The 26,768-nt window shown below is 48.4% G+C and overlaps 1 protein-coding gene across 2 annotated transcripts; it reads left to right on the top strand.

Moving 5' to 3' along the window:
• The first annotated feature begins 33 nt into the window (after positions 1-33).
• Positions 34-25,678, top strand: ACAD10 (acyl-CoA dehydrogenase family member 10). 2 transcript variants are annotated; one of them, XM_060276341.1, is made up of 21 exons: positions 35-124; positions 2,035-2,227; positions 3,477-3,625; positions 4,475-4,669; positions 5,621-5,779; positions 5,916-6,069; positions 7,286-7,427; positions 8,354-8,422; positions 9,183-9,364; positions 10,463-10,613; positions 12,571-12,716; positions 14,000-14,173; positions 15,262-15,635; positions 16,537-16,677; positions 17,366-17,503; positions 17,954-18,044; positions 18,595-18,753; positions 19,939-20,111; positions 21,478-21,621; positions 23,213-23,290; positions 24,795-25,678. In XM_060276341.1, the coding sequence occupies exons 2-21, from the start codon at positions 2,044-2,046 to the stop codon at positions 24,927-24,929; spliced, it is 3,138 nt and encodes a 1,045-aa protein (XP_060132324.1). In that variant the 5' UTR covers positions 35-124; positions 2,035-2,043; the 3' UTR covers positions 24,930-25,678. The 2 variants fall into 2 exon arrangements, with proteins under 2 accessions (XP_034974282.2, XP_060132324.1); XM_035118391.2 differs by lacking the exon at positions 23,213-23,290 and having other exon boundaries at positions 34-124.
• Positions 25,679-26,768: the final 1,090 nt, after the last annotated feature.

The following is a 26,768-nucleotide window of genomic DNA, read 5'->3' as shown; positions in this document are numbered from 1 at the left end:
CTGTTAAGTGGGCGGGGGTGTCGTGAGGACGTCGCTCGACCCTCCTGCCCGTGTTCTCGCGAGAACCGCCGAGAGGCAGAAGCTGCTGCGAGGGACTCGACGCAAGGATCGCCTCGGGTCAGAGGTCACCACAGCTGCTTTCTGGGGAGAGGGCGGAAGTGAGGGTGGGTGACAAAGCAGAGAAGGGCAAAATGCGGGGTGCTGGAGGTTGTGGCCTCAGCTTCAGGGAAGGGGGTGTCAGGAACCTTGAAAACTGTCTTTTGCGCGGTGGGATTTCAGTCACTGGTGGTGTTTGTCTACTTATTTGTATGATCTCATGTCCCCCATTATCAGTGTAGATCTTTTGTTCCCAGGTTGGCCAACCTGTATAATAATAACAGTAACAAAAGCATGCAAATAGTTCAGCAAATTAAAAGCAATACCCAAATAGAATCAAACTGTTGTACGTTAAAAGAACAAATCTGTTCAAATATTATTTACTGTATCTATTTCCTATTTAATGTATATTTCTTAATCCTGCTTTTCAGGAGATAGCTTTACAAAGCCACACACTTAAACGGTATGTGGCAAAACACAGTTTAAAACTTGTAAGTAGCACTGCCACTGCCAGAATTTCTGCAGCTCAATTAACATTCTTCCTGGAAAGCAGCAGAGAACTACACCCACAGCAATTGTGCCTGATTATTATTATTATTATTATTATTATTATTTATTTTTTATACCCCGCCCATTTGGCTGGGTTTCCCCAGCCACTCTGGGAGGCTTCCAACAAATACAAAAATACATTAAAATATCACGGATTAAAAACTTCCCTAAACAGGGCTGCCTTTAGGTGTTTTCTAAATGTCAGGTAGTTGTTCATCTCCCTGACCTCCGATGGAAGGGCGTTCCACAGGGCAGGCGCCACTACCGAGAAGGCCCTCTGCCTGGTTCCCTGTAGCTTTGCTTCTCGCAGTGAGGGAACTGCAAAAAGGCCCTCGGCACTACATCTCAGTGTCCGGGCTGAACGATGGGGGTGGAGACGCTCCTTCAGGTATACAGGACCGAAGCCGTTAAGGCAGGCATCCCCAAACTGCGGCCCTCCAGATGTTTTGGCCTACAACTCCCATGATCTCTAGCTAGCAGGACCAGTGGTCGGGGAAGATGGGAATTGTAGTCCAAAACATCTGGAGGGCCGAAGTTTGGGGATGCCTGCGTTAAGGGCTTCAAAGGTCAGCACCAACACTTTGAATTGTGCTCGGAAACGTACTGGGCGCCAATGTAGGTCTCTTAGGACCGGTGTTATGTGGTCTCGGTGGCCACTCCCAGTCACCAGTCTAGCTGCCGCATTCTGGATTAATTGCAGTTTCTAGGTCACCTTCAAAGGTAGCCCCACGTAGAGCACATTGCAGTAGTCCAAGCGGGAGATAACTAGAGCATTGACCAGCTGGCTGGGGTTGGTGGGAGTTGTGAACAACTGACGCCAGACAGGTAGGAACAGTGCACTAATACTGTGCAGATTTACAGGCACAAAGTGATAGGGATAATCGTCAAAGCCTTATACCACCTTCCCTTATCCTAGACTGTTCATACCTTACGTGCCAGTTTGCCCTCAACCAGGTTGCTGGGCCTGTATTATTTTCAATGGCAACTCCGCATTTGTGGAAACCTGATCCAATTATAAAATCAGACAAGACTCATCCTACAAGTTTTAAAGCTGCGTTTGAAAACATGCTTGTTCAGTAAAATTTGGAGGGCCACAGGTTTCTGATACGAGGTGCGCAACCTAGCCCTAGGCAAGGAGCCGCCTGCATAGCCATGGTAAATTATTATTTATAGCTTAACAGAGGAATATGAAACTTGTGACCCTCTAGATGTTTCTAGATACTAGATCACTACACAGAGTCAAAACATCTGATGTGCTCAGTAACCTGAAAGATGCAAAAGTTGCCATTGAAAGAGAAACCTGTGCAGACAAGAAGTTATCCCAAGATCTGGAAACTACTAACTTGCAACAGATCTCTAAAGCATTTACTTTCCCCTTTTCATACACAGTTCCAGAAAATGTGTGCTGGCCGGTTCTTCCAAGCCTTCTGTAACCACCATGTCAGGAGATCACACATCCTACAACGGTTCTGGTACAGACCTCCACACTCACTATGGAGAAATTCTTCAACCTGTCCCTATAAAGCTGTGATCTTTGATATGGGGGGTGTTCTCCTTCCTTCCCCAATCAAGCTGGCAGCAGGTGAGTGTCTGTACCAGTGACATTCCCATCCGGTCTGACATTTGCTGATTGAGCTGCCTTAATATGGAATGTGAAGTGGAATATTCCAAGTCCTTTCTCTGCTATGTAAAATGTGCCTTGTATTATTGTGCCCAACGCCAAGCCAGGGGTGCCTGCGCTTTCCCAGGGTTCAGTTGCCTTGGAATGAACTTCAGTGGAGACTGTGGTGTTTTTTGTTTTGTTTTGTTTTTAATTAGGAGCAAGCAGTCTGGAGCACTTTAGACTTAGCTTTGCCTCATGGAAGTCCCCAAAAAATCCACAGACTAGAAATAATCTTTTTCAGGTTTATTTAAAGAAAACCACATATCATATCAAAATTACATAGTTCCCAAGTACAGGTTACAGGTAAACAAAATAAAAACATTGTAAAATATACTGACTAAACTCGAGAATGTACTCACAAACAGAACAGAATTTACTACAACACATTGGCTCCTCTCCCAAAGGTAGGAATCAGGCAAGAGTCTTAGGCAAGTTCCTCCAAGAAGTGACTAAAAGCCTCTGCTTAGAGCAGGGCTAAGAGCCGAGACTGTGGTGTTTTGAAGATAAATGGTTTTTATTTCCACCTGAGCATAGGATGGAGGGGCTCACAGCATTAACTCTCAGAACAGAACTTGTTTCTTCATTGTCCGAAGCACACCAGCCCCCAATGAGGACACACAATTGGAAGTTTAGTTCTAAGTTTAGTTTAGACTTCCCCAGGCTGCATCATCCTAGACATGACAGGTATTCCCAATATTAGGTAAAGGGACCCCTGACCATTAGGTCCAGTCATGACCGACTCTGGGGTTGCGCGCTCATCTCGCATTATTGGCCGAGGGAGCCGGCGTACAGCTTCCAGGTCATGTGGCCAGCATGACAAAGCCGCTTCTGGCAAACCAGAGCAGCACATGGAAACGCCGTTTACCCTCCCGCTGTAGCGGATCCTATTTATCTACTTGCATTTTGACGTGCTTTCGAACTGCTAGGTTGGCAGGAGCTGGGACCAAGCAACGGGAGCTCACCCCGTCACAGGGATTCGAACCGCCGACCTTCTGATCTGCAAGCCCTAGGCTCTGTGGTTTAACCACAGCGCCACCTGGGTCCATTCCCAATATTAGGGAACAACATTTCTTTCTATAGGAAACACCTGTGGCTGGTAGGAAACCTTTCATGTCCCCGCCCCAATTATTAATGTTGCTTCCTCACCCATCTGCCTTCCTTTATGTAGACTGGGAGGTTCGGCATCATGTGCCCCCTGGCACCATCAAGCAGGCCATGAGATCGGGAGGGGAGGACGGACCTTGGCTGAGGTACATGAGAGGGGAGCTGCAGCCAGCAGAGTTTCTGCATGTATTTGGACAGCAGTGCTCCAAGATCGTAAGCCAGCTTTTCTGTTTGTTTTCTGTCACCTAAATTGAGGGCAAGTAGAAGAGCTCACATGCAGAGTCCTTATCTCAGGGGCCGGAGAAACTGCGGCCTTCTGGCTGTTGCTGGCCTCTGCCTCTGTTCAGCTCTAGCTAAAATGGCCAGTGACCAGAGATTATGGTATGAAGTGTTCAGAAACGCCTGGAAGGCTGAAAGGTTCTTCACTCCTATTTATTATTCTTATTATTATTAATCTGCCCATCACCCAACCCTCCAACATTAAAAATAGTTTAAAGCCACTTATAATCACAGAAATAAGATGAGTCCTAAAAATATGCATATGTCGAAAGCCAGGGCAAAGAAGCATTTGCTAGAAGCTTTGCCATGAAGGTGCCAGACGTACCTCTGTGGGGAGAGAATTTCCCAGCTTACACAGAGAATGTCCTTTCCTGGGCCGCTGCCACCACTCCAAGCTTATGAGGACAGTGGGTCGCCTCTGGTGAGATTGGCACCCAGGAAAGTCTGTAGGAAAGGGGCTGTTTGGCATTTAGGGCCTGAAACAATTACGGAAACATCCATAGGCAGAAATTGGGAGACATCTCCATCGTGAACTGCCCAAGTGTCTTAACACATTTGCATTTCAAACCTCTTCCTCCAAAGAGGGAGGGAGCCCTCTGCTCTTTCTTCCATTTCTTCTCTGCCGTTGTGGTTCAACTTTGTTCTTTCACGCTATAAAAAATGATTCAGTGTGTAGAATATGGCATGGTATTATTGGGTTGTGTGAAACATTTGGCGTGATCTTTTCCACCCAAAGATGTTCCAGCCACCGTTTTCCTTTCTCTTTTTACCTCTTCCCACAAGGCAAAATCCTCTGTCCCAGTGGAGTCTTTCCTTGCCGATTTGACCAGCGTCAGAATGTCAGGGCAGCTTCCCATTATGACTGAGGCTATAAAGCGCATCCGAGCAGAAGGCCTGAAGACAGCCGTCCTGAGTAACAATTTCTATTTGCCCAGTGGAGAAAGTTTTCTGCCCCTTGACCGGCAGCAGTTTGATGTGGTGAGTTCACAGCATGCAACAGAGATTCCAGGTTTTTTTAATGCTCTCATCTCATTAGAGCAGGCATCCCCAAACTGCGGCCCTCCAGATGTTTTGGCCTACAACTCCCATGATCCCTAGCTAACAGGACCAGTGGTCAGGGATGATGGGAATTGTAGTCCAAAACATCTGGAGGGCCGAAGTTTGGGGATGCCTGCATTAGAGAAATCTGATTATGCTGCGAGAGTTTTGTGTGGTGTAGTGATTCGAGCGTCAGGCTAGGACCTGGGAAACCAAGGCTGAAATCCCCTCTAGGCCATGAAGTTCACTGGGTGACCTTGGTCCAGTCACTGCTTCTCAGCCTAACCTACCTCACAGGGTTCGTTGAGCTCCTTGGAGGCAAAGGTGAGTTATAATTCCACTAAATAAATAGTGTAATCAGATGACTGACCGGTGAGCAGCTCCACCCAGCTGCCACACTTGACCTGCAGTGGGCGAGCTCCCCATCCCTATCATAGACAGTGATCCAATTAGAACATTGGTTTATCTTATTTGCATTTAGCAAAGAAAGCTAAAAAGCTTCAAACTGCCCATTCTGCATTTGCAGTTAGCATCCATTCATTGTGACTACCGTTATGAACTTATGAAACACTCTGAAACAATCAATCTCTGGCTTCCTTGTGCGCACCCAAACTAATTTTTACTTTACAGTGGTACCTTGCTTCCTGAACTCAATCCGTTCTGGAAATCTGTTCAAATTCCCCAACATTCGCAAACCAAGGCGTGGCTTCTGATTGGCAGATTGGTCCCGGAAAAAATGCCGACAGCCAAAATGGATGTTTGGCTTCCAAAAAAGTTCGCAAACCGGAACACTTCCTTCCGGGTTTGCAGTGTTCGGGAGCCAATTTATTCAGGAGCCAAGGTGTTCGGGAACCAAGGTACCACTGTGTTTTATTGTCTTTTGTCTTCTAGATAATTGAGTCTTGCCGAGAAGGGGTATGCAAGCCGGACCTTCGTATCTATGAGTTGTGCTTGGAGAGACTGGGCATTCAGGCCAAAGAGTCCATCTTTCTGGATGACCTTGGGCAGAACCTGAAAGCAGCTGCCCAGCTGGGCATGAAGACGCTAAAGGTGAGCAGAGGTGCAGCCGTGTCAAAGACCGTCACTGCCAGACTTGTAAAAACAGCCTCTCTGATTCACTTGCTCCCCTTCCTTCCTGGAGCCCATGCTTGCTACCCACCTCTTGCCTTTCCCTCCTTCGTCTCAGGTTGATGATCCGGACTCAGCAATTCATGAGCTGGAGAGCCATCTGGGCTTTGCCCTGAGATCATTTGTTCCTTACACCTGTTCTGTGAGGTCGGCAATGCAGATCCCCACAGCCCCTCTCCAGAAGTACATTGAAAGCATCCTGGGGGCTCCAGGTATAGAATCTCTCCCCCTCCCCCCCTCCCCCGCTGTCAGAGACCAGGCTGAGGAGTACTGCTCTGATGAGGAATGGTGGGAGCCTCCCCCTCCCCCTGCTCATGACCAGGATCCTGAAGCTGCCCAGGAGCAGTGGAGCAGTATAGATTTGGAACAGTGGTTTGCAGAGGGGCATAGTTCTGAAGACAAAAGTTGGGATGAACAGCAAAGTGAAGAAGAACAGGAAGAGAGAGAGCTGACAGACTCTCTCGCTAGAAAGTATTCAGCATATCAGTCCAAGGTCACGTAGAGCAGATAAGGTGGCTACACAAAAAACATGGTGGTTGTGAGATCAGGTTGCAAGGCGCGGAAGTGACTGGGGGAAGTGGGGGGAAACCTTAATTGGGAACACCGTCATTCCAAGAATGGCTTCTTTGTTCTTTTGCTGTGACCATTAAAGACTCTTTAAATGGTAAGCCACTCTTTTTGCTTTGTCCTGCTTATCTACAGCCAAAGGTGGGCGGGGGGAGCTGAGTCCCCGAAGCCTGACACCCGCCCTCCAATATTATGGCATTTTCCACATTCCTGCTTTGGGTCCCCTTCCCAGCTATAAAAGATACAGATCTTGAAAGTGTCAGGAAATTCTTCGCTACTTTTCTGTCGGCAGATGACACTGTGTTCTATAGAGACACAGCATGGCGTAGTGGTTAGAGCAGGGTTGGGGACCCTTTTTCAGCCCATGAGCGGAAGCTTCCAGGGACCGTATCCCAGCAGTGAGGAGGTCCAGGGGCCACATTTATCGTTGTAGAGCAGGGTACATGCCAAAGCCAGAGGTTTCTGTACAACCTCCCCCCCCCCCAAAAAAATACCCCAATATCTCAGTCCCTCATCCAGGTAAAGGAAGAAGCATGATCACATTTCAGGGACACCTTCCATGCAGGCAAAAATAAAGCAGAACCATTAGGGGGGGTGCTCTGGAGAGCCACATCTGCCCCAGGTCTGAAGTTTCTGAGTGAGAACAGGGACAGCGAGACCTGGGTTCAAACCCTCATTCAGCCTCAAAGATCCCTGGGAGGCATTGGGCCAGTCACCTCTCTCTTTTCCACTCTCCACCTGGCCTACCTCACAGGGTTGTTGTGAGAATAAAATGGATGGGGGCAAGACCACAGACACCTTTGTGAGCTCCTTGTAGTAAATCCGGTTTCGCTCGCTGATGGCTCACGCTCCCACTTTCAGGGCCTCTGGTGCTACGGCAGTTCAGCCATGGGCAGTCCAACCCTACCTACTACATCAGGTTTGGGGATCGTCAGTTCGTTCTGAGGAAGAAGCCACCAGGCCCCCTCCTTCCCTCTGCTCATGCTGTGGAGAGAGAGTACAGGTGAAAAGTCTAGCAACTGTCTCCATCCTAACTCAGAAGAGTGGTAAACTGACGTATCGGATTAGTCACATGTAGCTGAGTGGAAGCAGGAATGTGCAAGCTTTTGAGCTTCATAGTATTATTTATCAGGCAGAAGGAGTTCTGCATTATTGGAAAGTGTGCACAGTCTTTCTCTTAACATAAGTTGCACAGAATTAAAATGTCCAATTTTTTTTTGGGGGGGGGTTATTTTCCCCTCGTGTCTTGCTGCTTGGGATCTCCATTCAGTCATTCCTGAACACTTTGGTGAGTTTTCAAGCAGCAGCCTATGAATCGCCCTTTTCAAAAAAAAAAAAAAAAGGACGGGGAGAGGCAGAAATGCCAACAGTTTGTTTATTCATTTCTGTTGTTTATTCGTTGCTTTTTGAGGCGAAGCCCTCACAAAATGAAGCACAAAGAGAAATAAAAGCATCAGAAGCTCAGACAGAGTGTGAAGCACTGAGTGGATGCAAACAGATGTGTGTGAGAGACCGAATTAGACCACCGTCCTAAGCTCTCATGAGGAAAGGCAATAGTAAAAAAAAGTAAAAATTTAAGGCCTTATTGGATGCCAGGATTCCAAGGGAGGCAAGCAAATGTTAACTGTAGGAGAGTTCCACATCCACGGGGCCACCAATTGCAAAGGTCTTGCTTCGTGTGCTGGTCAACCTAACAGATTTCACAAGCTCGGCCCATGAGCAAGATGTAACGCAAAGATCTTGGATTATAGACAGGTTCTGAATTGGGTCAGGCAGTCCTTATGGTAATTAAAAAAAAATTATGCAGTGGTACAATGTTATTTTTAATGTATCCTGTATAACTTGTCACAATCAGGTTTTTTAAAAGAAATATGAGCACACTCTAACAAATTCTTCCAGCATTAATTCTGGCCTCCTTTACCCTGGCAGGGTTTTGAAGGCTGTTGCGGAGGCTGGTGTTCCAGTTCCTAAAGTCATTGCCTTATGTGAAGATTCAAGGTGCGTTTAGAGTGTGTGTGTGTGTTTGAGAATGAATCACTGGGCCTGTGTAATTTTCAATCATCTCATAAACTCTATACGTTGCTGATTGTAAAAAAACAAACAAACAAAAAACCTCCCAAAGCGGCTTAAAAAAAGAAAACAATAAAATTATCAGTAAGAACCCTTATTTAAAACATTCAAGCAATAATAAACATCAATGATGGGCTAAAGACAAGATGGAAATACATGTCAACATTCCACTTATCTAGGTCGACTTGTGTCAGCAGAAAGGTTTTTAGCAAGCACCAAAAAGAGTGCAGTGAAGTGCCTGATGTCAATAGGCAGGGAGTTCCAAAGTTTGCATGCTGCCACATTAAAAGATTGATTTGTTACAAATTCAGAACGGGTATTACGTGGCACTCGTAACAGTGCCCGTTCGGCAAATTGAAGCAGTAAACTTGTCCCAAGTTTTTAACGGCTTTATGTATCAATTGTAACACCTTCAACTTGGCCCAGTAACAAATTGGTAACCAGTACAGGTCTCTGAGCAGGAGTTAAATGCTGAAAGGGTCTTGCTTTTGTCAGTAATCATGCTAACTGCAGCTTCTGAATCAAGCCCAAAGGAAGCCCCACATAGAGTGCATCGCAGTCACCCACTATTGAAGATTCGCCTCTCGAAGCCCTTTCTGCTGCTGCTCAATCAACCAGTCAGTTTATTATAGTCACAGACCTGCAGTTTTGCTGATGTTCTTGCACTAACATCCTTGTGTCGCTCCAGTATCATTGGCACCCCATTTTACCTCATGGACTACTGTGCCGGACGGATCTTCAAGGACCCCTCCCTCCCAGGACTGGAGCCCAGCCAACGGACAGAGATTTACACCGCCATGAACAGAGTCCTCTGTAAGATCCACAGTGTGAACATCAAGGCGGCTGGCCTGGAGGATTATGGGAAACATGGTGCGTAAATGTTTGGAGCAATGGCATCGCTCTTGTCACGCTCTAGTGTGAGGGTACAGAACTGTGATAGCCCTCAAGATGTAGTTAAGCTCTCAGATCCCATCAGTGCTAGTGGTCGGGGACAGTGGGAGCTAGAGACTGATAACCTACCCTTGGTTTTAACCAGGCACCCCCAAACTCGGCCCTCCAGATGTTTTGGGACTACAATTCCCATCATCTCTGACCACTGGCCCTGTTAGCTAGGGATCATGGGAGTTGTAGCCCCAAAACATCTGGAGGGCTGAGTTTGGGGATGCCTGGTTTTTACCTATAAGGCCTCAGGACCCCGATGCCTCAAGGACCGCCTCTCCCCATATGAACCCACCAAGACCCCCTGACCATCATGTGAGGCCCTTCTCCATGTCGCCCCTCCACAAGAGGTCCCAAGGGCAGCAACACAAGAACACCGCTTTTCAACAGTGGCTCCCTGCTTGTGAGCCGCTTTCCCCAGGGACGCTCGCCTGGTGCCATCACCTTTAGGCCGAAATAAAAAATGTTTATTTTCCTCCAGGCCTTTGGTGTTTAGTTATCCATGGCCGCCTTGAGTGGGTGGATGTTTTAATCCTGCCTTTAAAAACACGATTGTCTTTTATTTAGGGAAGCTTTTAATGTTTGATGGATTTCTGTATTTTAATATTTTGTTGGAAGCTGCCATTATTATTATTATTATTATTATAGAGGGTTTTTTCTGTTTTAATGTACAGTATGTGTTTATTGTAAGGCACATTGAGTTGCTTTCATTAAAAAAAATACCAACTAATAAGTTTAAATAAATATGACAGCAATAGTAATAGATAACATCTGAAGGGCCACAGGATCCCCATTTCATAGAGCATGGTGCTGAAATGCCAAGGTTGCAGGTTCGATCCCCGTATGGGACAGCTGCATATTCCTGCATTGCAGGGCTTGGACTGAATGATCCTCAGAGTCCCTTCCAACTCTATGATCTTATGGTCCTATGATTCCTCTGCTCGGTTCTGCAGAACTTGTTTTTTTCTCAGTTGATTTTTAGTGCGGAGAATTTCCCCTGCCATATTTAATGACATCTTTCTGCTGCAGGTAACTACGTTCAGCGGCAAGTCCAGACGTGGAGCAAACAGTACCGTGCCACAGAGACGCATACCATCCCAGCCATGGAGAGGCTCATTGCCTGGTTCCCGTCCCACCTGCCGGCCAGCGAGGGCCTCTCTCTCGTGCACGGAGATTTCAGGTGTCAAATAACGGCATTCTCTCCCCCTCCAAACACAGTTTTAAGGTGTCCCTTTAAACCAGGCATAGGCAACCTCGACCCTCCAGATGTTTTGAGACTAATCCCTGACCACTGGTGCTGTTAGCTAGTAATCATGGGAGTTGTAGTCCCAAAACCATATGTTTTCAACCTTTTTCAGTCCATGGCTCCCTTGACCAACTCCATTCTTCCTGTGGCACTGCTGTGAGGCTCAGGAGCCCAGTTATGTCACCCACCCCTCGCCTGCAGAGCTGGCAGCCTTTCACCCTTTTTTTAACACCCTCCCTTGTGGACTGTTCCCTCAGCCTCCTCCCCTCTCCTTGGGAGTCCTCTGGGCAGCTACTGCTGCCGCCACCCCTGGTCTCTGAGCTGCCTTCTCTGCCCCAGAGAGAGGTGCCTTCTCACACTGCCCCACGGATGCCTGGAAGCACCCCCTGGCCAGCTCCAGAGGCACCATTTGCCTTCGGAGCTTGTAGCCAGGGCTGCTGCAACAAACAACTATGCCAACCTTTAGGAGGCAGAGATGCAAGAGGGCATTAGAGGAGGGAGGGAAGGAAAGAGGGACAGAGGCCAGGGTTGCCTGTGGCACCCCTGACCATCATTCAAAACACCCAGGGTGCCACGACACACTGGTTGAAAACCACTGCTTCACATTTTATGAAATAAAATAAAGACATAATATGTACTGCTTGGTTGTAAAGAAAAGAGGGGGGCGGGAAATCCTTCAAAGCAGTTTACCCAAAAAATAAAACAATAAAATTTTCAGTTAAAAACAGCTGCTTAAAACATTCAAAAATAATTATAATCAGTGATAAGCTTAAAAACAGACTAAAACACGTGTCGGCATTCCGCATATCTGGGTAGGCTGGTGTAAACAGAAAGTGTTTTTTGGTAGGCATCAATAAGAATGCAGCGAAGGCGCCTGCCTGATGTCAACAGGCAGGGAGTTCCAAAGTGTAGGTGCTGCCACACTAAAAGATTGATTTCTTACAAATGTGGAACAAGTATATTATGTGGCACCTGTAACGGTGCCGGTTGGGCATGTTACGAATGGCAAAGGTGTGTTCAGATCACTGTTTCTCTCAGCAAAATATGTAGCAACCTGGGAAATGGTTAGGACCGGAGGTTCTGTGAAGGGAAGCTCTCTGACATGATTCACAACTCCCTCTGTGAATGTCTCTTCTCATGATTCTTTAGAGCAAGGGGAGCCAATAGGATGGCCTCCGAAAGTTATGGAGAAGCCAAAAAGGGATGTTGTTGTTGTTGTTGTTGTTGTTGTTGTTTTAATGCATTGGGCTTTTAAGTTAGATTTTGTGGCACCCCTGAGAACTTTTCTCATCTTGGTTTTTCTTCTCCACATATTATTAGACGACAGTTCCCCTAATCCCTGACCATTGGCCATGCTGGCTGAGGGGAGTTATAGTCCACAACTTTTTGCCAGGTAGGGAAAGGTTGCTTTAGAGCAGGGGTCCCCAAACTTATCTCGCCGAGGGCCGGTGCCTCCAGTGCTGATCGTGCTGCGGGCCGGAGCGCACAGGAGTGCGCACCCATACGCATGCACACACGCGATTTCCAGCGCACTTCCGGGTCGCCAGAACACTGTGTACATGCACTTCCTCCTGCCTGGAAACACGCCGGAAATGACGCTTGCGCATGCGCACAAGCTATTTCCGACGCTCCGGGAACCTGGAAGTGGGCAGCTGCAGCATGCCATTAAGAGCGGGCAGCAGCAGCGGGCAGGGGGGTTGCGGGGGGCCGCATAAAAGAGCCTCACGGGCCGCATCCGGCCCCCGGGCCTTAGTTTGGGGAAGCCTGCTTTAGAGGAAGCTGGTTGCAATAAGGTTTTTAATGCACAGCATATAGGAGCCCACACACCTCCACTTTTAAGGTGGCACCTGCCAGAATTCCTCTGTATCTCTTCCCCTTTTTCCTTTGATAGGCTAGACAACCTGATCTTCCACCCAGAGAAGCCTGAGGTGGTCTCCATTCTTGACTGGGAACTCTCTACCTTGGGCAACCCTCTTTCTGATGTGGCCTACAACTGCCTGGTGTATTATCTGCCTTCCAGCTTCCCTATCCTGAAAGGTACATGTTTATTATCAAGTCATCGGAGTAACATCTGTTTGGGTTTGAATAACACAAAACTGGGAAAGAGGTGGGAATGCTGGGTAGAAAATGGTCTCTTGCCCCACGTAGAACTGGAAGCCTGACTATTGCTGGAAGTTCTGGTGCAATTCATGGGTCATTCTCCTGCATAAGCCACATTGAAATTGAATAAGGGTGACTCTGCCTGGTCCTTGAGGGTTCCCCTCGGCCCTATTCCATGCCTGCATTGATTGCTTTTGCTTACTTGGAATGTGTCCCTGAATGGTAACAATGCCTCTTGCTTGGCCTAGAGGGAGAGATCATGCAGAAATCCTTCTGACATTCCCATGACTTCAGTTTAGCCTGTTGTAATTTACAAAATGTCATAGCCAGCACATTTAACACAGCTGTCAAACTTGCAAGACTATAAAGCACAGTATAATCTGAAATACTTTGCACCACAAATTTACACTTTACAATTAAAATCCTTCCACAGAAGTGTCAGAAAACAGGAAAAGCTTGCCGCAATTTATGCACAGATAATACACAGATGAGACTTTTTAGTAATTGGATCAGATTGTTGTCACATGTGTGGATCTTTGCTGTCTAATTTGTTGTTTCTTCAGCTTGGAAACTGCCTTGTGTATAGTAATATAGAAAGGTGGAATACAAATTAAAAGTGAAATGAAAAGAAATGAAATGAAAAGTCATTGCTCCACCTAGTTTTCCTTCTGGCTCCACCTCCAGAAAATTGCCCATGGGAGAATGTAGCCCTTTGACTGACAATGGCCTCCTTCCCACGCACGCACACCCTGCAGTTGGTGGTGCAGGCAGCAGCATCTCAGAGAGCTCTTGCGTGGGAGAACTCAGAACATCAGAGCAGGCCTGGTCCTTCCCCCCTGTGCCACCATGGTTTCCCCAATTACAGCTCCTAACCCTTCACTTGCAGAGAAAAAGACAAGGGGCAGCCGAGCCAGGAAGTCGAACCAGGAGAACAAAACCCTGACTCAGCTGACACCCCGTCGGCATCAAACCCTGGGAGCAAAAAGGCTTGTTTTTTTAGGGCAACCTGTGGCCCTCCAGATGTTGCCATGCACCTAGCTCCTGCCATCCCTGATCGTTGGCCATGCTGGCTTAAAGGGCTGCTGGGAGCTGGAGTCCAGCATCACATGAAGAGCCACAGATTATCCCTCCCGCTGCTTTACGCTAGTACCAACCTTTTGGCCCCAGCACCGAGCCCTGATCCTGCTTTCCGTGACTAGCTTTGCTTTCGCTCCTTGCAGGGTTGAGGGACTGTGACCTGAGCCGGCTAGGCATCCCCACGGCAGAGGCCTATTTCCAGATGTATTGCAAGCACATGGGCACCCCAGCCGCCGAGAACTGGAACTTCTACATGGCCTTTTCCTTTTTCCGAGTGGCCGCGATCCTACAGGGGGTGTACAAACGCTCGCTCACAGGTGAGAGGACAAGGGCATCGGGAGAGTCAGTCACCCTTTCTCATCCAGCTTCCTGTTCTCAAAAGAGTTAAGGAATGCAGAAAGCAGGACCTGAGGGCAACAGAACTTTTCCCCACTAGTAATTCCTAGCAACCGGCATTCAGAGACATATTACCTCTGGCAGTGAGGCCACTTGGGCTGCGGGCTGGGGGAACGGGCACCCATGGTGTGAGGGAGCTCCGCCCTCCCAATGAAACCACAATCTCTAGGCACTTCCGGTCTACCACCAGCGCTGCGCGGCAACGCTCCCCTCGACCTCCGAGGGAACGGACTCCGAGAGGGGGAAGGGACTTTTTTGTAAAAAAAGAGAGTGATTTTTAGCACTTTCAGAACCTGAGATATGAGGCAAAACGTGCCTACGTGCCTACGCAATCAAAGGCAGGAAGCGGTTGACCCCTGCAAACACCTGGATTGACATTTCACAGGTCAGCTGGAGAGCAGGGTGTTCCATCCTGCTGCTTTTGCCAATGTGGTGCCAATGTGTGGGAGGCCCTGGTGAAGCAGACCCCTCCCCGCCCCATAGGTCAACATTTGAGAGGTGGGAGGGACCACCGACCTATGCGCCCCCTGGTGTCTCCGTGGCAGCAGGTGATTGGCAGGTGGGTGACCATGCGGGGAAGATCCCCACCCCTGTTCTTCATATCCACCTCACAGGAGGGTCCACCTGCATATAGAGATGCATATAGAGATGGGGAGGAGTGTGCTTCCAGAGATGGCAGAATTACACCATGTACTTAAAACACATTTGAAGCACGTGACTTCCCCCAGAGAATCCTGGGAACTGTAGTTTCACATATACACACAAAGCCACGGTTTCCAGTACTCTTAACAAACTGCCATTCCCACCATCCTTTGCAGGAAGCCATGTGCTATATACATGCACTGGGTGCTCTTTCAGTGCGTGGTGCGTATCTGCCCACTCTCCTGGACCCTGGCAGTTGTTCCTCCAGTTGAGGCCCCAGCTTCTTCCCTCCAGGCAGAAAGAGTGGCATGTGGACCCAGAGGTGAGGGGTGTCCCTAAAGATGTAGCGTCTGTTCGTTCCACACAGGCCAGGCCAGCTCAGCGACTGCTGGGAACAGCGGGAAGCAGGCCGAGTTCATGGCAGACCTCGCCTGGGATTTTGCTACAAAAGAAGGCTTCCGGGTCTTCAAGGAACTTCCAACTCCCATGGCCCCCACCAGGGCGTTCAGTACGTGGGCTGGCCCGAGGCCGTTCCCACGGAGCAGCTACTCCACGCTGGCTCCCGCTTCCAGGTTCCACCTGATCATCTCTCCGGACGGCCTTCCCAGCCGCGTCCAGGAGCTGCACCACAAAGTGAAGAAGTTCATGGAGGACCACATCTACCCAGCCGAGCAGCTTCTGCGAGACCACCAGGCTTCCTCGAGCCGATGGACTCCTCATCCCTTGATGGAAGAACTCAAGGCAAGTCCCCTTCCTCCTGGTGTCACACGGGGCAGCACCCTAGTTGGGGCCAGGTAGGTGGCTCCTGGGAGAGAGCATCCCCTACACTGGGTGCCATGAGCAAAAAGGCCCTGCCTTCTTTGTTGCATAAAATCTCTCCCAGAGAAGAAGACTTTGTATAGGACCGTGTCAAACAACCTCAGATTCCACATTCTGGTTATTGTATCTTCACATCTTAACTGCCCATTTGGCGTAACCTGTTCTGTTCCCAATAGTTATGGGAAGAGATAAGTTGGGTCTTTCTCTCCTCTGATCACAGGAGCATGGGTGGTGACAGACAAGGGGCAGGAGGATAAGCACCTACACACACCTCCCCCCCCCCACCGGTCATTAACATACAGTGTGTTTTTTTTTTCAGAGAGCTATACATGTGGGACACAACTCGCTCACCTAGAAATATACTTTGCTCATTTGGTGTGTGTGTCCCCCCCCCCGTTTTTTTCTACTGCCTCACTGCACTGGAGATACCATTTCCCACTTCTCCCTGCTCCCCCAGCTTCTGCTGAAATACGTTTCATCAATCACAAGCCATATGATTTTGGATTTCCCTCTGTAGTCAGAATAACGGCTAGGAAGCTGATTTCTGAAAAGAAGAAGAGATGCAGGCTCATTATACACCCTTCTGTGTCCCAAAAAGCCTTGATCTGATTCTGAGAGAGGGGTTTTCCCCTGTATCATTCCCAAGTGCAAATTCTTCAGGGTTTCCGTTTTCGGTAGTCCTCCTATGAAAAGCAAACAAACACCACAAATCCAGTTTGCTCAGCCCAATCCAAGCTTGCTTCTTGGATCTACTTATGTTCCCTGGAGGACCTAGCCCTCAGGCCTCTGTCTCAGTCTCTGCACCTGTTCTCTCATCCTTCAGGAGAAGGCCAAGTCTGAGGGGCTCTGGAACCTTTTCCTGCCGCTGGAGAGTGATCCGGACATGAAGTACGGAGCAGGCCTGACCAACGTGGAGTACAGCCACTTGTGTGAGCTGATGGGGAGCTCGCTCCATGCGCCTGAGGTACCTGCCGGAAATTCCTAACCCAGGGAGGTTGGCAATTTGAGGGCTTGCCCTGGATTCACACCCCCTACTAGGCATGGCCAGACGTGGCCCTCCAGATGTTTTTGGGACTGCAATTCCCATGATCCCTGACCACTGGTCCTGTTAGCTAGGGATGATGGGAGTTGTAGTCCCAAAAACATCTGGAGGGCTGAGTTTGGCCATGCCTGTGGCCTAGGCCGTTCCTTAGGCTTTGAATTTCAGGTCTAGCAGAACGTGCAAGAGGCTTTTCTGAATAAAGCGTCTTTTAGAAAACCTCTCCTCATTCTTGGGGACTGTTTGTTGGACACAGAAGCATTACGACATCCTATCCTCACTGTGGCCCCCCAGGTGCCTATGGGAAAGCAGGATCCGGACACAAGAGCCCCCTCCCCCTCCTGTGGTTTCCAGCAGCTTGCATTGCTACGTCTGACCACTCCAAGGCCCCAGGGAGCTGCGTTGGACAAATTAGTTGGCTTGGCTTTCTAAATCAGCTTTGCTATGAGAGATGGGCCTGGGTTCATCTTCCATCTCATGGCTGAATGATGGCAACAAAGATTAATTCTCTGGTGCAGGAGCAACCCCTGCCCTAAAAGTCTCTTAAGTTGGCCTCCCCCTCCCCCCTCCAAGCTTGCTAGCTGCTGTTTGACCTCCTGTCTCTCTTCTCCAGGTATTCAACTGCTCTGCCCCAGACACAGGCAATATGGAGGTGCTTCTGCGCTATGGGACAGAAGCACAGAAGGAGCGCTGGCTGCAGCCTTTGCTGGATGGAAAGATCCGGTCTTGCTTTGCTATGACGGAGCCACAGGTCAGTGGCCCTGGGCCCCAAGAGGGCTGCCTCTTGGTTCTTGAACACTAAGGAAGGAGGTATTGGGATTCTTAATTATTCTTTCAAATTAAAATCTTTATTTTGGTAGCAGAGTATTTACATCATGCCGTATTCAAAGCAAACAAACAATAAATCATAAGAGAAATGAATGATGACGCATTGATGTAAATCGAGGCAGCCACAGCAGTCAAGCTGTTAAAAAAAAATCCAGGTAAAATCATCATCTTCATAAATAGGCACAGCACAATTTCCTTAAGACGGCAGCTGAAACAGAAAGGTCTTGGGTAAAGTCCTGGGGGCTGAGGTGTTTTATTCAAGCCATGTTGTTAGCTTCAGTTTGAGGAAGCAGTGGGACATAAAAACAGCAGATGAATAAATGAGCCTTGCGTCTATATTGCCTCTAAAACAAATTGTCTCTTTTTTTCTTAGGTTGCTTCCTCCGATGCCGCCAACATTGAAGCTTCCATTGTCAAGGAAAAGGACACCTATGTCCTGAACGGGCGCAAATGGTGGATATCAGGTACATTGCACCGTCTCCCCAGTTTTTGGTATCGGGGCTCATGGTTCTGCAGCTGGGATGCAGAAGTGTGGGGTGGCGAAGGAGCAGGCCAGCTCCCAAAAGGGCTCAGCCTGTTTCCTTTCCCTGCAATCTAAGGTTTTCTTGTGGCTTCCAGAGGGTGATGGTGGGCGTCATCCTAGAGGGCTTCTGGGAAATTTTCTTGTTCCAGATTTCATTGCTTGCCTGTAAGACACTGCCCGGAAGCACTTCTCAACAGGAAGTATGGATCAAAGCAACTCGAAGGGTGCTGTGAGCTTGGGAACTGAGCTCTGCTCTTCAAAGGATTGCCTTGTGGGCATTTCCCAAATGACCAAAGGAGGGTGAAATCGGCTCCAAGGCAGAGACGAGTGGAAGCTGCCTGGGGTGGGGCTTCTTCTGTTTCCAATGCATCAGTGCAAGTCGAGAAGGAAGGGCATTTGGGGGAGTGGGGTTGGCAAACAGCCAGCCAGCATGGAGGGTAGTACCGATTTCCAACACAGGCACCCCTCACCCAAACCTCTCTTCCTGGCAGGTTCCTTGGACCCTCGTTGCCAGCTCTGCGTCTTTATGGGCAAGACGGACCCCAACGCCCAAAGGCACAAGCAACAGTCCATGTTGCTGGTTCCTATGGACACGCCTGGAGTCACAATCGTGAGGCCGCTCAGTGTTTATGGCCTGGAGGACGCTCCAGGTCAGGCAAAGCCTTTTTAATTTAGGGTTTTCCCTTGTAGGTCTCCCAGGGAAGGAGGGCTGGCATGCGCTGGGCCTCTCTTGCCTTTAGGGTCTTCCGCAGATGGGGCACCACCGCTGCAGAGGCCCTGTTCCCAGTTGCCAACTGCTTCTGGCGGTACCTGGGGAAGAACCCCCACAGATCAAGCGTTGCGCTCTTGCTAATTTCAGTGATCATAGACTCATAGTTACAGGTAGGTAGCCGTGTTGGTCTGAGTCGAAACAAAATAAAAAAATTCATTCAGTAGCACCTTAAAGACCAACTAAGTTTTTTATTTTGGTATGAGCTTTCGTGTGCATGCACACTTCATCAGATACACTGAAACAGAAGTAACCAGACTTTATGTATATTCAGAGGGTGGGGGGTGGGGGTGATGGGAATGGGTGATGGGTGATGGGCTGATAGGAGTGGTAAACCTGTTAACGACTGTTAATGACTGCAATTGGTCTTGCGGGGGGGGGGAAGCAAGGGCTGAGGTGCTAAGGAAAGCTTGATCATGCATAATGAGATAAGAATCCTATGTCTCTGTTCATTCCAGGTGACTCCATGGTTTTAAGCTTGCTAATGAGTTGCAATTCAGCAACTTCTCTTTCCAGTCTGTTTCTGAATTTTTTCCGTAATATAACAGCTGTTTTGAGATCTTGCATAGAATGTCCTGGGAGATTGAAGTGTTCTCCTACTGGTTTCTCTGTCTTGTGATTCCTGATGTCAGATTTATGTCCATTTATCCTTTGGCGTAGGGTTTGGCCTGTTTGTCCAATATAGAGAGCTGAAGGGCACTGTTGGCATTTGATGGCATACACAATGTTGCCATCTTATGAATAATGTTATGAATAATGTTGATCTTTAAGATGCTACTGAAGGAATTTTTTATAATTTTGTCATAGACTCATATAAATTGTAGAGTTGGGAGGGAACCAAAGGGTCATACCCCTGCAAGGCAGGAATCACAGATCAAACATTCGTGATCTGTGTCTGCACTTAAGAATTATTGTTAATAAGGCTTTAATATGCTCCCGATCAACCCAAGTTACTTAGGCAGAGCCCCCCAAGTTGTGAGGTGTGGGGGTGTTGTGTAGCAGCAGCCAGGGAGTGGCGGCACGGGGTTCCCTCTGCCAAGAAATCCCCCCTTCCTTCTCTTTCTAGCTGGCCATGGAGAGATGGCCTTTGACAACGTCCGTGTGCCCCAAGAGAATCTCTTGCTGGGCCCTGGCCGAGGGTTTGAGATAGCCCAGGGGAGGCTGGGCCCAGGAAGGATACACCACTGCATGAGGCTGATCGGCTTTGCGGAAAGGGCGCTGGCCCTCATGAAGGAGAGGGTAAGCGACACAGCAAGGTGTGTGGGGTCGAGGGTTCTCAGGGAGCAGATCTCCTCGGCACTTTGGGTCATGTCCGCCTGTCACTGAGCTCCTTTATCCAGCACAATCTCATTCTGAGCTGCCTCCCTCCCTCCATTTCTGCTTGGGGGAGACCTTTGCATTGCAGCTTGGTTCCTGTGGCCGTGACAAGTTGGCTTATCAGACCTATCTGACCTGGCTTATCAGACCTGTCTGAATAAAACCCTCTTTGCCTGCAGAAGGTCATAAGAGGCTGCCTTGCCATGTCAGATCCCTGGTCCTTTCAGCTCAGTCTTGTCTGCACTGACTAGTGGCAGCGCGTCCTGAGGGTTTCAGGCAGGGGGTCTGTCCTAGCCCTGTCTAGGGCCTTTTCTGTCACAAGGCCACTGGGCCATGGCTCACTGGCAGAGAATATAGTGTGCGTCCAAAAGGGGCTAAGTGGGTCCCCTTTCGCAAGGAGTTCTCGCACCTGGGAGGAGCAGCCACCAAGCAGGCCCCGTCTCAGATTTCCACCAAGAGCCTCCCCAGAGGGTTTTAAAACCCTGTATGTTAAAAAAGGGACTTTTGGTTCCTTGTCACGGAGAGCTTCATAGGTCACCACGAGCACCTCTGAAATGTGCCTGGAAGTAACCTGCTAGCCTTCAAAGCCTTTAATTTTTTATTTATTTAAACAAGGACAATACATTTCAATAACATACAAGATTTTAAAAAGGGGAAAGCAATATAACTGATTGATAACTAAATCAAACACATGCACACAGTACAAATTTGGATTGTCTCGTTCATACTCCCTGGGAAAAAAACCTGGTTACCATTATTAGCGTTAAGCAGGAGGAGGGGGCAATAACATTTTTTAAAGGGGACCATTTATATGGGACCAAGGTCTTATGATGTACTCTTAAAGCTGAAAGAATTCCAAATAGGAGTCATTTGAACACTGATATCACCACTAATATATGAAATAAAATAATTGCCATGCAGTTGAAAGCAAACCTTTTTTTTGTTGTTTTTTTGTTTGTCCTCTAGTGTACCTTGAATTTTAAGTTACTTTTTGGGACAGGTATGGCTGTACCGCATTTAAACCTTCTAAATATTTCTCCTTTTTTGTGATAACCCTCCTGGCAGCTCACAATAAATATAGAATCATTTATCTATTTTTAATCTGCCTTCATGGATGGTTTTCTTCAGTGAAGCTGTTTTTAGCTTGGGAGTAAGGATACCCCCTAGAACTGCCCCTGATCAGTAGTCTGCCTGAGGTCCTGTGAACCAGCTGATGTTGCTGCGGTGGGCAAACAGTCTTTGGCTAGGTCAGAGCGAAACCCTCAGCCAGGTATACCTTCCTCGGCAGGTGGCATCTCGTGTGGCCTTTGGGAAGCCCTTGGCAGAGCAGGGCACCATCAGGGCAGAAATTGCCGAGTCCCGTGTTGAGATTGAGCAGGCCCGCCTCCTGGTCCTCAAGGCAGCACACTTGATGGACACTGTTGGGAATAAGGTATGTGCTCAAAGTATCTCTGGGGTCCGCGAACCAGCGAAAACCGCGGCTGTGGGGAAAGGAAAGTTTTCAACCCTGTCATTCCCACCACCAGCTCACAGCGGGGATGTGAATGCTAGAAGAGCCTTCTGGATCAGGCCAGTTGCGGCAAGTAGCCATTGATGGCCTGATCCATGGATTTGTCAATAACAACAACAACAACAACAACAACAATAATTTGTTATTTATACCTCGCCTATCTGGCTGAGTTTCCCCAGTCACTCCAGGCAGCTCCCAACAGAATATTTAAAACACAATAAAACATCAAATGTTAAAAACTTCCCTAAACAGGATTGCCTTCAGATGTCTTCTAAAAGTCAGTTGTTTGTTTCCTTTACATCTGCTGGGAGGGCGTTCCACAGGGTGGGCGCCACCACCGAGAAGGCCCTCTGCCTGGTTCCCTGTAGCCTTACTTCTCCCAGTGAGGGAACCGCCAGAAGGCCCTCGGAGCTGGACCTCAGTGCCCAGGCTGAATGATGGGGGTTAGTTCCATAGTTTGAAGCCCTCTGAGTTTGTGGCCATGAGTTCCACAGTTCAACTATGCACTGTTGTGAAGGAGGACTTCATCTCTCCTGAACCTTCCAACATTCAACTTCATTGGATGGCCACAAGTCTAGTGCTACGCTTTGTGGCCCTTCCCTTGCCACAGGTGCACAAGAGCAGGGAGCGGGGAGGGCAAATGATCCCCACATTATATTATAATATTATAATAATTTATTATTTATACCCTGCCCATCTAGCTGGGTTTCCCCAGCCACTCTGGGGACAAATGTGACAGAAAAAATGAAATAAAATAATCTAACATTAAAAAGCCTCCCTAAACAGGGCTGCCTTCAGATGTCTTCTAAAAATCTGGTAGCTGTTTTTTTATTTGACATCTGATGGGAGGGCGTTCCACAGGGCGGGCACCACCACCGAGAAGGCCCTCTGCCTGGTTCCCTGCAACTTGGCTTCTCGCAATGAGGGAACCGCCAGAAGGCCCTCGGTACTGGACCTCAATGTCCGGGCAGAACGATGGGGGTGGAGACGCTCCTTCAGGTATGCTGGGGGGTTGGACTCCCAACTCTACAGTTCTATGGTTCTGTGAATCAGAACTGTAGCACTGAGGAACGATGCAGATCTCAGACTGAAGCGGTCAGAGATGTGGAGCTGGAGTGGCTTGAGGCCTGAAGGGCGAAATCAAGGAATGGGGAACCTGTGGCCCTCCAGATGTAGAACTCCAGCTCCCATCAGCCCTGGCCAGCATGGCCAATGGTCAGGGATGGTGGGAATGGATGTCCAGCAACATCTGGAAGGCCCCAGGATCCCCTCTCTTGATCTACACCGTTGCTGAATTTGAGAAAGTGCTGGGCTGGCTTTTTCGCCCCTTCACCTGCCACCCGTTTCTCCCTTTGGCGCTGTGTTCATGGCTCTGCCCAGCGGCCTGGTCAGTTTACAAGAGGTGGCGTCAAACGGCTTTGGTGGGAATGAAGGCAGTTTGAGAGCTGTGCCCTTATGTATGTGGGGGGGAGTCCTGAGGAAGAGCTGACCGACATTTTGTCTCATCTCCTAGGAAGCGGCTCTTGAGATCGCCATGATCAAGGTGGTGGCCCCGAGGATGGCTCTGCATGTTGTCGACCGAGCAATCCAGGCAAGTGTTTCTCACGCTAGCGGAGGGGCAGGGAAGCTGCGGGAGTCCAGGTGTTCTCAGATGCCTTGAGCATTGTCTGGGGCTGGTGGGAGTTGAACTCAAACAGTATATTGATGGGTACAAGGGTCTCATCACAATTCAAAGGCAAGATAATTTACACTGTATTGAGCCAGGCCTAGCTAACAGGCACCCCCCCAATTCTGGTGAGAGGCAGTGTGGTGTAGTGGTTAGAGTATCGGACTGGAGCTGGGAGACCCAAGGTTCAAGAATCGGCCTTCAGTTGTGAAGCTCACCTTGGGCTCACTGTCAGCCTAAGCTACCTCCCAGGGTTGTTGGGATCCAATGTGGAGGGAGAGAATCATGTATCCCACCTTGAGCAACTTGGAGGAAAAGGTGGGATGGAAATGCAATAAATACGCACCCATCATCTCCAACTGTTGGCCATGCTGGCTGGGACCGGTGGGTTCCAAAACAATTTGGAGGATGCCGTCTTGGGTTTGCCTGGGATAGCATGCAGCTTTCCAGCTCCTTTCACCATTTCTGTCTGGATTATTTAGTTAGTTATATAAAAAAAAACATTTGGATACCAGTATTTCATAAAAAATATATCAAAGTAGTTTACATACAGCAGAAGCATATATTTTTTCAATGTTAAAAAGTTAGAAACAAAGTAAAAAAACCCAAGCATCAGTAAACCATTGTGAAAGGATGTCTTCATAATTGCCTGCATAGGCCTGGCGGACTAGAAGTTTTCAGCAGGCATTTACAGTGGTGCCTCGACTTACGAATTTAATCCGTTCCAAAGGCACCTTCGTAGGTCGAAAAATTTGTAAGTCGAAAAGCGCCATTGGAAACGTGATTTCCCATAGGAATGCATAGGAATGCATTGGAAATGGAAAAATTAGTAAGTCAAAGCATCTAAAAATTCATAAGTCGAAAAAACCCTATCTAAAACCGCCGTGGTTTCCGTTCGGATGTTGAGAAATTCGTAAGCGTGCATTCGTAAGTCAAAAATTCGGTTGTCGAGTCGTTTGTAAGTCGAGGTACCACTGTACCGTAAAGGTTTGCATAGAAGGCACCCACTGAATCCCCAGTGGCAGAGACTTCCACAGGACTGGGCCGATTACACTAAATCCTCAGTTTCTCATGGTCAAATGAGCCCCACCCACTCAGGAAACGACCAGCAGGTTGTTCTCAGTAAAAAAGGGGTTCAGAGTGAATATACTCCCCCACCCCTCTATTTCAGTGTATCTGAAGAAGTGTGCATGCACACGAAAGCTCATGCCAAAATAAAAAACTTAGTTGGTCTTTAAGGTACTGCTGGAAGGATTTTTTTTAATTTTGTTTCCCCCGCCCTTTGTTACTTGGCCAAGCCTCTTCTTTGAGATCTAATGCATTGTGCAGACACTTGCAATACAGCGCATCCTCCCCTTAAAAAACAACACTGTGTTTCCTCTCTGCTCCCTGGCTTCTTTCTCCTTCCCCTCACCTGGCTTACTCACAGGCTTTTGGGGCAGCAGGACTCGGCAACGACCAACCACTGGCGCAGTTCTTTGCTTGGGCACGGGCTCTCCGCCTCGCTGACGGCCCCGACGAAGTCCACCGGGCAGCCATCGCTAAAATGGAGCTCAAGCGCTAACAGAGCCCCGTCCAGGAGGCCACATGGACCCCCAGCAAGCCAGAGTTGGGAAAAGGGCACTTGGTCTGCAGTTCTGGGTACCGGCGAGGTGTGGTGCTGGGGAGGCTATATGGATGTGGCTTGTTTATTGGAAATCCAGTGTCTGTGCTGGTTTCCTTGGGCCACTGCAAGAATTACTGAGCTGATTACAGAGCACACAAAGAATCACAGGAGGCGCAGCCGGCAGCTAGTGAAGGACTCATCCGTGGGCTGAGAAGGCAACCCAGATTCCTAGCTGTGACCTCTCGGGGCCTCTGCTGAAGAATCTACATGGGTGTATTCAGAGATCCACAAAAGTGATGAACTTTCTTCGTATGGTGGGCGACTGAGACGGGCAATGGATATTGGAAAGCTACCCGTAGCTTCTGAAGAATCCCAGCTCGCTCGTGTATGGGAAAACACTGCCTCGGGTCTACCGCAGGATATTTAGTAGTATGGTGGAGAAAATATGGGTGTCCCTTCATGGATTCTAGCAGAGGGGCCCCCTAACCAGCTGCCTTTCAGAGTTTTATATGCTCTGGAAGGGGGTGAGGATTGGCACTTTGATAATATACTTACTGTAATTCACTGAGGGAATCATGGGGAAGATCGAAATGACAGGAGAAATATAGATTCTGCAAGTGTCCTAGGGAACGGTTGCATTAAAAGCAGAATGAACACACCGACTGTGCCGTTTTCTTTTCCAGAATGTAGTTACGAAACCTAGGTTTTCTGCGAGGATTCTTACAGCTGGGAGGGGCCGCGCTTGCCTTTTCTTTATTCTCCTTGGCTGCTAAGCCTGGGAATGAAAGACGACACGTTCATTTCAAATGAAATGGAACTACAGTTGAAACTCGCAAAACGAAAGACACACTTTTTTTGGGAGGGGTAAGCGGGTGCAAGGGAGGTGCTTATTGGGTGCTTCTAGGCAGAAGCTGGTTGTTGCCACCCTCCAGATCTCATGTCAAAAAGGCACATGAAGAAGGGCCTCGGATGATGAACACAGAGTCCGGGACTCCATTTCCAGCAGGCGGCGGAAAGAACACAGCAAAGGCCCGTGCTTAAAGGTCAACAGGCAGGGAGTTCCAAAGTGTAGGTGCTGCCACACTGAAATATGGATAACATACAACATACAAACGCCATTGGGTCTGGGCTGATGGGATCTGGAGTCCAACTGAGTGTTGCCATATTTCAAAAAGTAAAAACCAGGAGCGTTTTTTAGGAAGACCCCAAAATTGTTGACAAACCCCAACATTCTTGAGCTCCCCCCCCCCTCGCTGGAAAAAAACAGAAAAACGTGATTTTTTTGGTTTACTTGCTGAAGATCCAGGACAAACCACCACCTTCCAGAAATTCCCCCCAGACATCACTTCTGCCTTTGAAATCCCAGTAATGTCTGGGAAAATCCAGACATATGGCAGCCCTAAACAACATAGAAGGTTCCCCAGATCTACTTTATCTTTTCCTTGGCAGTGTATAAGAAATTTGAGCAATATTTCAGTGTGGTGTAGAGTAAGGTTACCAGATTTTTTAAAAATGAATCCGGGGACACTTTAATTATTTAATTATTTAATTATTTAATTAAATTAATTAAATACTACACGTTCAGGAACATTGATGCTGCAGCGATGGCGGTGGCAGAGGGGCGGCCACCACCTTGACCTCAACCGCCACGTTTCCCCTTTCTCCGAGGCTTCTATCTTCCTTTCTCCATGAGCCTGGGCAGCCCGTGAGTTGTTGGTTGTTCAGTGGTGGTGGTGGGGAAGCAGTGCTCCTGCTTGCACGCAAGTAGGAGTTGGGAGGCTGCTCCGATAAGACAGC

This window comes from Zootoca vivipara, chromosome 6 (assembly GCF_963506605.1).
Source record: "Zootoca vivipara chromosome 6, rZooViv1.1, whole genome shotgun sequence".
Taxonomy (NCBI): Eukaryota; Metazoa; Chordata; class Lepidosauria; order Squamata; family Lacertidae; genus Zootoca; species Zootoca vivipara.
Note: the sequence above shows the minus strand (reverse complement) of the source record. Positions and strands in the feature narration are given on the sequence as shown.